At 42.4% G+C, this 12,323-nt stretch overlaps 1 protein-coding gene across 4 annotated transcripts in view; it reads right to left on the bottom strand.

Moving 5' to 3' along the window:
* The window catches only part of MEGF11 (multiple EGF like domains 11), a 292,780-nt gene that overhangs the window by 58,788 nt on the left and 221,669 nt on the right, over positions 1–12,323 (bottom strand). For all 4 annotated transcript variants that reach the window (XM_074600942.1, XM_074600944.1, XM_074600943.1 and 1 more), the window contains exons 12-14: positions 3,050–3,170; positions 1,298–1,461; positions 789–891 (exon numbers count right to left, since the gene is read on the bottom strand). In XM_074600942.1, coding sequence (XP_074457043.1) covers positions 789–891; positions 1,298–1,461; positions 3,050–3,170 — 388 coding nt within the window. The remainder of the gene's footprint in view (positions 1–788; positions 892–1,297; positions 1,462–3,049; positions 3,171–12,323) is intronic.

The following is a 12,323-nucleotide window of genomic DNA, read 5'->3' as shown; positions in this document are numbered from 1 at the left end:
GGCCTCTACAGAGAGCTGAGGGAGATTAACCAGTATTTTAGGCAGCTAAGTGTGAAATACTGGTTGGGTCAATAACGTGCCCCCTGCTGCTGTTATGCTAGCTGTCAGGAGCTGGCAAAGAGACATATCAGTACGGAGCCAAGTGCAGGTCTGATTGTACTGAGACCTCCAGCCTGGACTCTCCGACTTCACTGAATATTCCTCTCAGCCTCTGTGTAATCATGAGAACTCTTTGTCAAACCAGCATTAATCTGCTCTCCGTAACTACTCTTCCGTTTGACACGAAGCATGGGAAAATGGGAAAAGCATAAAGACAGTTTTGTGACAAAACCAGGGTTTTTTTGATGGAGCAGCTGTAATGCCTCTTAGCATTCAGAAAACACCTATCTGCATCCCCAGGTATGATGGTCTCAGGATTCACAGCTCCACAACCGCACCCCCGTGGAAAGGGCTATTCAAGGAGAAAAACTCCGCAGGATTTCCAGATGATCTGCATCCCTCCTGAGGATTTTTTTTACAGAAGGGTAACATCTGGCTCCAGGTTTGGAGCCATCTTCAACTAATCTGAATACAAATTTAATGAATGCCAATTATTGTCACCATCATGAGTGATTTAAATACGGGTAAGTTCAGCTGATCTTGTCTCAATCTATTATTTAAAAGTTTGCAGTCACAAGTCCAGTGCTATAACTGACGGAGTAGCAAAGCAAAACAACGCCCCAAGCCCCTCTCCATATCCCCAAAAAACCAAACCCCCTAAGGTTCACAATGGTAATTTCTCATTTTACCTGTCCAGCCTGCAAGACAGCAGCAGTAGCCGGTGACAGGATCACACCCATCTGCGTGGCTACAGTCACAACGTTCACTGCAATTAAGACCATATGTTCCATCCTTCAAAAAACATAAATAAAAAAGTCTCTTAGTAATCAGCTTTTTGTTCGGAAATGTGCAAAACCATCTATCATGTTCCTCTTAACGCTGAGTCACATTTTTTTAAATTAACATACAGAGAAGATAGAAAAAACTCAGTGCCTAACATTTCTATATAGAACCAAACGAGGAATCACTTTAAAAAATGTTGTTCAAGAAAATGCAGATAACACGGCAATAGCTCTGTTAAAATATAATGCAAAGTACAATACAGCTACTGGACTGCTAGAACTCCAATCTGTTATTTACACGTGATTTCCTTCAGATATCCATAGACAAAATGAGATACTGACCTACTGTACATTTAGAAGAGCAAAGTGGACTGTGGTTTTAAAAGGGGATGCAAGACCATCCCAGTTGTACTCACCGGACACGGCTGGTCACAGTAGTCCCCTTGCCATCCAGGGGAGCAGAGACAAAAGCCATCAGCCGGCCTGCAGGCCGCCCCGTTTGTGCAATAACATGTCTGGTTACAGTTAAGACCCCAACTTCCACTTGAACATGGAATAGAGCAATCCACTCCTTGCCACCCTAAAGAAACATGAGAGAAACAGCATTTGGGATGTTTTCACAAAAAAATGCAAGGTAGAGTGAGCAAGCAAGGCAGCTTGCAAACTGCAGCTCTTTGATTCTAGGACCAGTTTTCTCCTGATCTTGGTGTAAATTAAGACTATCTTGGGGTCAAAACCCGACCCTTAAATTATGACCTCCCAACTTCATTATCAGCATCTATACATACGGAAAGGTGATACAGGTATCACCGTGTTGGCTGTTACCAGATTAAGGTGTCTGATGCCTCTCTGGGAACTGCTCGGGCAGCAAGAGAGCGTGCAGTACAGCCTGGCAGGCTGGAGACCTGCTGATCAGCAAGAATGCAAGAAACTTTGCCATTTGATGCTGTCTGTTTCTTACCTCATTTTTTTTTGAGAATGTTCTTTAATATAAAGAAGCTATTACACCTAAAAAAAGACCAAGGCCATCATTTCTAACCATTAAGGCTCAAATCTTAACTACCAGCCGCACAATGGCTTTCATTACACTGCAGCTGTATGTAATGGAGTTGAGCAGTAACTCATGGTTTATACACCCTCATTAAATGGGGTTCTACAGTGATCCATTAATTCATGTTTGAAATGCCAAATTTTATCGTTATTTGCCTCACTTCTGTTTTAGGGCTTATGTATGCCATACAGGCATAGTTCATGTCGGTATTCTTGGAGAAGGCACTGCTACACAGGGAACATAAGAGGTATTGTGCTATGGAGCAGTACTAGATTTCTTGAGCGATTACTGGACACATGGGTTATGCTCACTACCAGGCACATACGGGAATTACGGACAAATGTGTGAGAAGAAAAGACGTTAGTCTTGCAGAGAGCTTCTGGAGCAGGTAAGACTTCTTGTTTCCTCAGACAGAGGACAGCCACATCTTGCAACCCCATGCCAGCTCAGGGACAGAGGATAACTGCACGTGGCTGGGGTGTCACAGTGTCAGGGTACAGCACGGATGGGGAGCTGAGGAAAGCAACAAGGGCGGACAGCCAGGGCCCACCCCACAGACCCCATGCGTAGGGTTGGCAGCTGGGATCGGGTAGGAGCCCAGAGCACCAAGAAAGCCTGTGGGAATGGACCAGCCCAAGGTCGAGACAAGCCGGCAGCCTGCAGGTCAGGGTCAGGTCTGATGAGGAAAACCAGGGCTGGGCACAGCTCAGTGCAACGGGCTAAAGAAAAGACAGGCAGGAGGCTGCCTCTGCTCCCTTGCCCAGTTGTGTCACTCTGGGCATGGAGGGGAGAACAGGGGCTTTTGAGTCCTGGAGAAATGGGGCAGCAAAGTGATAGAATAAAAACCACAACAGTCTGGGGGTTGCTTTGGCTCTGCCAGCTCCCTTAGTTCTGTGACCTGTTCTTGCAGCAGAGCAGTTAAGTCTGGCCCCTGTTCAGGGCAGAGACAAAACATACAGTCAAGCCCCTGTTGAGTTTTGATACTCGGTCAGACTGTGGAATTACCAACAGGCACAAGAAAATAGTGGAGTTACTGACTGCACAGCTGTGCCACTTTAAAAGGGGAGAAGCACTGATGCCAAATTGCAGATAATTGTTAAATCTGAATTTTGTTTACCTTCTTTGCAATAGCACAGACCGTCCACGGGGGAACATGCACCATCATTTTTGCAATTACAAACTGATGAGCAATTGGTGCCGTAGGTTCCTGCCATGCAGGTAAAGGTGCAGTCATCTCCCTGCAAATGAAAAAAAGTCAGAGTCAGCTAAAGAAATCTGAATTGCAGGAAATTCCCTTCTCTGCACAGGGAGGCTTTCTCTTTCGAAACAGCGAACAGAGTGTTATGAGTTGATTGCTGAGTCTTCAGCACTTGAGCAGTCACCGCTGCTTCCCATGATTATGATGCAATTAGTGCTTTGATTGACTTGGAGGAAAGGGACAAGTTTCTGGCGTTCATTCAGCAGGAGGTGGGGAAGTTACAAAAACAAACCTCCTAGAACAGATGTTAGATCATTAAGCAAAACATCACTTACGAAACACTAATCACAAAATATACAGTCTGAAACCATGCAAAGATTGCTCTGCATTTCTTGGAAAATATATTCTAAGAATAGGGTTGTTAAAAGGCTAAAGGATCGCGTATGTGCTCATCTTCCACAGACTGACAGAGAGGAAAACTACATGGCAGGTGCATTAGACCTTTTTTATGCATAGCTGGTACCTGCGTTTGTCTTTAATTAATTTTCACGAGATTGTGACTTTAGGAAGAATGCTGAACAAGGAGTGATGCCTATGTCAGAGAGGAGGCACACGGAGCAGAACACAGACAGTCTCTGTCCTGTTTCTGCTCTAGGTGTGGGGAAAGTGAGGGCAAGGACAGTAAACACTTCCATGTTACAGAGATATAGTATATTTCAACATTAAATTATGGTACGCTGTATGCACTGATCAGCTTATGTGACTGAACGGAGAGACACGGTTCTTAATACTGTTGTTCACGTGATGCAACAAGTCACTTAAAATATAAGTAAGATCCCTTTAAACCTATTTACTAAGTCCCATAGTCTGGTCAACATCTGTTAGCATATATGAGGTATTTTTGCTCCTTTTTCTTCTATGTGTAGTCCTGACTTTCACATCACAAATTAGCTCCTAAATTTACTTCTTCAGTGAGTCAAACTTCAATAATTTAATTCTGTGTCAGAGAAAGCTATCCTACTTCAAAGTTAAATAGTAACTACATTGCCCACTGTGACCTATACCATAGCTCAGGGGAAAAGATACTGGTCAAAATGTATTTTTGCAGGTGAGAGGCTTCACTCTTTGATAGGGGGATCCATTTATCAGGACATAAATGCACAAAATGTCAGCTTCCCTGTGCCATGGCAAGTACCTCCAGGAGCCTGTATATCACAGCACCAGACACTGAGACAGTAAAAGGAAATATGAACAGATTTCTGAGCACCATAAACCCCCATATGCTTGCTGTAGCAGTTCTGCCTAGCACTAGTATGACTCATCCTATTTTATAGCAAAAACTTTGTTTTAGGGGGAAGTAAAAGAAACGGTTAAAATACATACCATTCAGAAGTAAATCCTACAAGTCTCTGATTTTTGAGTGAAAGCAGTGTTTGTAAAAGATGCTGTCATTGACCTTGGTGGAGTAAAACAAGTTTCCCTGAAAGGGCCTGGCAGTGAAAGGTGCTGTCGTGGCAGCCAGAAAATCCAAAGCACGCTGCCCCTCATTACCCTGCCAGCATGCCTACAGAACGAGCTACAGGAACCAAGAGCCGAGCGGGATGGCAGAGGGGCACTCAGTCTGCACGCCTAATCAATCCTCTGCCTTTCTCCTGTGTGTGACAATTAGACAGCCAATTAGTGCCATTTAGAAAGCCGTATCTTGTGTGAATGAAACTCCCAACTCATTTCATGTACAACATAGAACTGCTGGTACTGCTAATAATTTCTATGACAACTGACCTTATCTGGATTTGAACTAGTGATCTAGAAGTAAAAGAAAAATCCTTTGAAAAGGGAAGCAGAACAGAGTGATGTGGAGCTAAAATATACCCCTGGGAACCAGATTAACTAAAACAGCATCTGGGCCACAGGTGGAAGCAGAAGGTGGACTTCCAGTTCCTCATCTGACTGTGACCGCAGATCAGCTTGGGCGATGCGGTGAGTTCTCCCAGGCCACAGGCACACCAGGCTGGTGTGGATTCTCCAGTTTTCACTCTGCGCGGAAGGCAGTCGGCCACAGACACTTTGGGTATCCCAAAGAAAAGGTACTGCGTACAAGTTAAACATCAGTCTGTTTCATCTTTATTCAACGTGCCTTTCAGTTTTGGCATTTAATTTAATATACTATACTTTATGGACTAACAAAGGTTGGTCATTCTGGCTGTCCACCTTATACACACTTACTTTGCAAACAAACCTTAGCTGAAAATATAACTGGCTTAATGAGATTTCTATCCCTGGGTTTGACAAGCGAGACCTTCGGAGCTCTCTGAGTGACAACTGCCAAATACACTTAACTTCTTAATTACATAAGAGGAAAATGCACTTGAACTATAGCACTGGCTCTAAGATTTTATTAATTATAAATGCACACCCCGTTATTAACATTTTGAACTTGCTTTGGGAGAATGACCTATGAAATTAAATGCATTCAGGTACTGTTAAAGTTATGTAAATTCCACCTCGCTCTCACCACCTGCCCAAGTGAATAATGCCGCAGTATACATCTATCCAGTTGTTAATGAGTTATATATTCTATTAAACTGATTTCAAATGTTGTGTATTGAATCTTCACTCTTGCAATATGGTACTTTATATTTCTATCCTATTTAGTAAAATTAATCAACATCTGTGCTCCTTATGTTGATTATTCTCTTTTCTATTAAGATCGGGAGGTTAATGAGAGTAGTGAAATGCCTGGATGTGGTATACATGATAGGAAGGAGTAGCTAATTCAATCAAACGTATACCCCTGAAAATGTTAAGGCTATATTAAGAAATCCAGCTATAAATAACTTGGTATTTTACATCTCTCTTTTCCAAGTCAGAATGATCCATATGGACATCACAAAACTTTCAAAAGCGCTTAATTTTCTTCATCAAGGCCCAGTTTATCAAAATATACCCCTGAAACCTATCCAGTGTATTATTTCCTAATACTCTCTTTACAGGCTGTGCGCTCAGGGCCAGCTCCAGTAAATGTCCCGCTCCGTGTGTTCCTGCCCCCTGCTTTGCCCTGCCCCTGCCCGGGTCCTGGCCTCAGCACAAGCACAGACAGTGCGTCCCACGTTTCCACACAGCGGCTCAGAGCCTCAGACGAGTCAGCCTTTTTTTCTTTGAAATCCAAATCTGATGGGAGCATCTCAACATAGCAAAGACACAGGTGGGGGATCTGTGATCCCCGGGACCCTAAAAAGTCAGCTTTAAATCAAAATGAATGATAATAATGTAACTAACACCACCTATATGACCTTCCATACCTTTAAGTACTTCAGAAATACTCTCTAATTGTTGCTGAAACTAAATGACAGACCTTTCTAGCACCACAAGAGGTTTGGGGATACAATTCTTGTTATTGCTAATTCTCCCCTATGTATTGAGGGTTAGGTCCAAGGAACCAAACTCCATTAATAACCCAGGCTGCCAGCTCACATCCATCAGCATCAAATATTAATAGACTGACGAGGACCGGAGCATACATCTTTCCGGATGGCAGTCAATAATATGTCTTGTTTCTGTTCAGGGAGAGGGGAAGATTTTCTTCCACAGAAATTATTATTGTACAATATTAGTAGAGCTTAAAGACACACTGCTGCCTTAGGTGCTGGCTGTGTTAACAAGTGCTGGACACTTCAGAAAGTGTTTTCCCTGGATTAATGTTGCCCTAACAGATCAGATTTCTTGTTTCTGTTAAAAATACATTCCTGCTGTAAATAATGTCCAACTCTCCTTAAAATCTTTTTCTGGTGTTCAATACAAAGATTTGTATTTATTCTCATACATTTTGGATCAGGCCTTTAAATCTGTGAAATGAATTTTCAAAGGGAAAAAAAAAGGGTATCCCAGACCATAAGAGGAGTTAATAACCCAGCAATGGTCAACAACACCCAACAAAATCTGCACCCATACCTGGTCGGTCTCACAGTTTGACTATTTAAGGTTGTGAAATTAAGAATTTCAGAAGTTGCTATAACATACAGGAATAAATTTGCCTTGGAGGGCTAAAGCCTGGTTCCACTGAAGTCAGTGGCAAAACAGAAAATCAATTTGTCAAGGCCGCTGCAATGCAGAAGACGAACAGGGCTGTTACTGAACTTGGCCTCAAGTTTGCATGATAAAGACCTATGTGACAGATTTGCTTGAGTGTTCTTAAGGTTTAATCTGTCAAGGTGCTGAAAATCCTCAACTGCTGTGCAGATTAGGGGGGACTGACAACACTGAAAGGCAACGTATTTGAACCTTTGCTAATCTGTAATGTGACTCCAACTAATCTGAGATTTTTAACATGGTATCTGATTTCCTCCCCCTCTCCCTCCTCACCTTTTTTTGTGCCAGATGAATTAGAGGTGCAACACCTGTCACCCGCAACGGGGAAGCTCCACGCTGTCTTCTCAGAGCGCTCAGAGAAGGCATTGAACAGAAAGAAGGGCACAGTGCAGCACCATATGCATGTAATGATAAACAGATTAGAAAGACAAAATGCAGGTGCTGTTTGTACCTGATGTCTGTGTGTCCAGATAAGCTGATTGGTATGGATTTAGTACATGACAGTATATATTTATATGTAGACATATTACGTGGCACACCAGTGTGCTGGTACACAGTGTCTGTGCACCGATGCAGATCACAGATGCAGTTCTGTATATTTACTTATTTAATTGTGACATTTACAATTAACCCAAAGTGGTTCTCCACAAACATTCCCTCAAGGTAAACATATGCTATCCAGCAACACAAACTGTCAGAACAAACTAATTTCCCTAATGGCATTCCAGTGGAAATTAATGTGGTCTTCATAAGCGTATAAGCAGCAGTAGGAAACTTTGTACTTTTACTGGTCTTCTCCTCCACCCTAGACTCAAACAATTTATGCATGACCTTACTATACAGTATCTTTAGTTTTTCAGACATAATGATGTCCTCTGGCAGAATTCCTTTCCCCTCTGGGAGTTACTAATTACTCCCTGCAGATGCTATTATTGGTGCTAACGATAAAATGCAGAAAAAAGGTTGGGGAAGGATCTTGTGCCCCGAACAAGCTGAGTGTTCAGTTTGCAGGTAATCGCTGTTACTAAGAACTGACAAATGTTCCTTTACTCACTTTGTAACATTACATGGTGTAGCTGTGCTACAGTTTGATATACATCTAAAATGGCACAATGAAACCCCTGATGACCTTATTCAGTCTCCTCTTCCCTTTGCCCTTTTTATGGGAGAAGACGGGTAAGGTGGAAAGAATGAGAAAGAGCTTTCTTGTGTTTAAAAAGTGACTTTACAGCTCATGACTCATCCAAAGACACAACCATTGGCAGTCCTGAATGCCGAAGTCTTGCATTAAATCATAAAGCACTTCCAACAGCCATCTGCAAAGCTCTCCCCAGTCCGCACCTCAGCGGCACCAGAGTCCTCTGAGGATACTGTAAAACCGGGACGTGCCATAAGGCCCAAGCACAGCGACCCTTGGGAGTGGGAAGAACTTACCGCTTTGCTTCCTATAATCTTACAAGCATTTACAAACATTTACAACTGGATGTCAGCGTTTTATTTCACCTCTGAGTTTGTGCTAATATGCTAATTCATAAAGGAATTTTCACAGTAAATGCCAAGTTCAAAATTAGTCGGCCTGATACTAGTAATTCTTAAATTTGGTGTTTGAGCAAAAGTATTCAGCAAAACATGCACTCAAACAAAATGGAAACTTTGTTTGTTACAGAGTAGGAAGTAAAATTATTATAAATAATGTTAATTTTAAGTACATACAGTACTTTATTAAATACGATTTAATTTCATTTTAGTGGTTATAGCCAAAGCCTTTATTACGCAAAAGCAAAGCTGGGAGCACTGACCATGAAGGGAGTGAAAGTTACCACAAAATAATTGTGTTTTTTTATTTTCCAAATTGTGTGTACAAAATCTGGCTGAACTTTGTGGATTCCTATTTTATAAACCCAAGCATATTTGCTGCGGCCCGCTACACGTTACTCCCTCAGTAAGGCCACGGAAGAACCAGGGCCGCGTTCTCGTTTCCGGCCTGCTGGGCCCCAGAGCCTCGCATTCCCCCAGCTGGGCCTTTCTGTTTCCCATCGCACAGCCTCACAATTGATCCAAGATACGCTAACAATATAATTGCATTATTTTATTTTTTTTTTCAAAACCAGGTGTACTCATCCTATGGTCCCAGGGCTGTAGGGACTTCAGAGCAACAATTATCCATCCGTCTTCCCAGAAGGGACCTTCCCCATCACGTTGACCAGACCCCCATGTAGTCTTTGGCCACAGCTTAGAAAAGCCTTTGACCAGGATTTGGCTACCTGGAGAATAATTTGTACCTGTCAGGATTGGGGAACTTGTGCAGCCTTTCAGCCTGGACACCACGTATGCATATGTAGAGCTGGAATTAATTGCACAGAGCTCGTGGTTTCCAGCACAGTAAATCCCAGCTGTGAGGGATTTACTCTGCAGGATGCAAGGATCTGTGCATCTAAGGAGCCAGGCATTGCACACTGGCTCAGAATCCTTTCCAACTGGGAATCCAGGGCTCGGGCCCCGTGGTCTCGTGTCTGAGTGTGTTCCTGTCCCACTAACTCATGGGAAAGAGGTAACGGAGGCGCGTTGCTCTGGCTGACCTCATTCCAAGCACCCAGAGGGTTTTTTCCATGTGCCTCCACAGCATGATCCACGTACACTAAACCCACACAGGCAAACTGACAGACACTCTCTATGCAAGACTGGACTCGTCTTTTGAAGCGGAGGGTGCGCAGAATCTCACCGCTCTCCTGTTCTCCAGCACCTTAGCTCCAGTATGCGTCATACATCCCAAAGGAACAATGCTCTGGGCACAATAAAACTGCGGATGAGGCGGAGCTGTACTCTGTAAGGCAGCAAATTCTAGCTTTGTGAGGTTTTTTTGTCTCCATGAAATCAAGTGAAAAAAAACCACAAACAGAGCTTTCATTAAGAAAACTGGATTTTGCATACTAAAACTCAGCAAACCTGAGTTGGATTTCTGTCAGTGAGCACTATAATCTCCCTCATCACCAGGGAACAGTTTTCTAGTTTTCACTAAAAATATGCCCAATATCAGTCAGTTATCTGCAATTAAAAAAATCCATTTCTACTGCTCAAGCCACCTAAATATGGGCATTAAAAAAAAGAAAGAGAATTCAATAAAGAGAGCAGGGAAGAGATAGCACCCTCCCCCCGCCTGCTTCCCGTAAATCAGAGTAGCACTGTTGCTGGGAAAAAAAATCTAGACTAACTTTACAACACTTGAATATCTGCCTGGTTTAGTATTTAGGCCTTAACTGCAGAGCACTTTAGTGTCAGCGAGGCAATGAATACAGCATCATATAATTAAATGTATTCAGAAGGAAAGTAGTGTGGAGAGTAAAAAAGATGATCATCAACCTCTGAACAAGAATTTTTTTATACAGTCAGCACTTTTCACCTAATAAAATATCACAAAACACATTTATCCAGGAGGGACCTCTCCAAAAATAGGAGATTGGATTTAGACTGGGTAAAACAACTCCTACATCATTTCCTCGGGACATTTCATCTGGTGAGATGGTGCATCACACCTGAGAGGACAGCCTCCCACAGGCAGCCTGTAATGGAGTACAAGCAACACAGCCACGCACAGTTCAAAAAACATGATGGAGGTCAGCGTTCAGCTAAATCGGATGGGTGTGCAGCACTCGGCCGGCCCCAGCAGTTGGCCACATAAGGGCAAGACACAAAAACAAACTCCTAATTCTGTTCACAGTGGAGGTGGGGAGATTGTTTATGGAGCAGATATTTCAGGTGGAAATGAAAACACCTATAATACATGGGTTTAGGTTTAGATAATGGGAAGGTATATTATCAAGGCAGGTCAATCATGTCTGTGTCAGAAGGATTACTAATATACATTATGGGGCCAGCTGGATAACCAAGTCTCTCCTTAGTTAAAGCAATTGAAATCTGGAATAGGGCCACTTCAGATTTATTCAGGTGAAGCAGGGAATAAAATCTCAGAATATTTTAAACTCAACTCTGGGGAAGCTATAAAGAGTCAAACATCTGTAGGGCTCATTGTTGTTACTATGATCAACTTCAATCAGCTGCTATTCTAAAATGCTCCAAAACCCATAGCCATATCACAATTAAATGTCCCAAATGGTAAAATGGCCCAGGCATAATGTGCATTATTTCAAGTTAGTGGAAGGTATTTACATGCTTGAGAAGTATATACTTGGTAGATGTGCTCTTCATGATGTACTCAACAAACTACTTGTGTCCAAACAGTGGGACAGAAGCTAGCTAAGTATGTCAAAATACTAAATCACAGACCTTGAATACCACTGGTAAAGACAAAACCCCCCTGTTTTCCTCTGCTTTTTTTATATGGATGCATGTGAATTGGAGTTATCACTACGGTAAAGGAAAGATTTTAACACACTATGTGCAGTTCCATTGTTTTCTTTCCCAGATTTGGGCAGAACAGACCAGCAGCTTAACAGAAGCCTAAGCCATTTGCAAATCCAGAGAAGCATTTCAGTGCAGTACAGCGTACCTCAGAATGAGAATTCAGAGCTGGCTATGACAATTCTGCACCAGCTATTTTATGGGAGTATCTTTGTTTGGAAATTAGAGATGTTTTCTGCTCTGCCCCCATCATCTGAGTGGCACAGTCCAAGATCTACCTTGTAGAACAACTGTGGCCACCTGACTTTTTTTGAATAATAAATCTGGGCTCTGGCTGACAAGTCTGAACAGTTCTGTGAAAAAGACATTACAAAAACAGGAAATAAAAGGTATCATTTATACTTTCATCCCCTATGACGTCCTCTGGCAAGAAGATCCACAGTTTAATTATAAATACAAAGGAGAAAAATTATCTTTATTTGTTTGCTTCAAATCCACTGCCTGATTTTTAATGGGGAACCTTCTTATACTTTGATAAATAGCAAAGACACATTTTTTCCTCTTCCCCCATGGTGTAAGAGACCTCTCACATATCTACCCTCGGTGATCCCTTTTCCAAGCAAAATCATCCCACTCTCTTATTCTCATTTTATGGGAGCCATTTCACAATTTAATTACGCATTCTGTGAAAAGCACTATCTTTGTCTTTAAACCTGCTGTGCAATCATTCAATTGGTTGCCCCTT

The sequence above is a fragment of the Larus michahellis genome, chromosome 9 (assembly GCF_964199755.1).
Source record: "Larus michahellis chromosome 9, bLarMic1.1, whole genome shotgun sequence".
Taxonomy (NCBI): domain Eukaryota; kingdom Metazoa; phylum Chordata; class Aves; order Charadriiformes; family Laridae; genus Larus; species Larus michahellis.
This window is presented reverse-complemented; position numbering and strand designations above follow the sequence as displayed.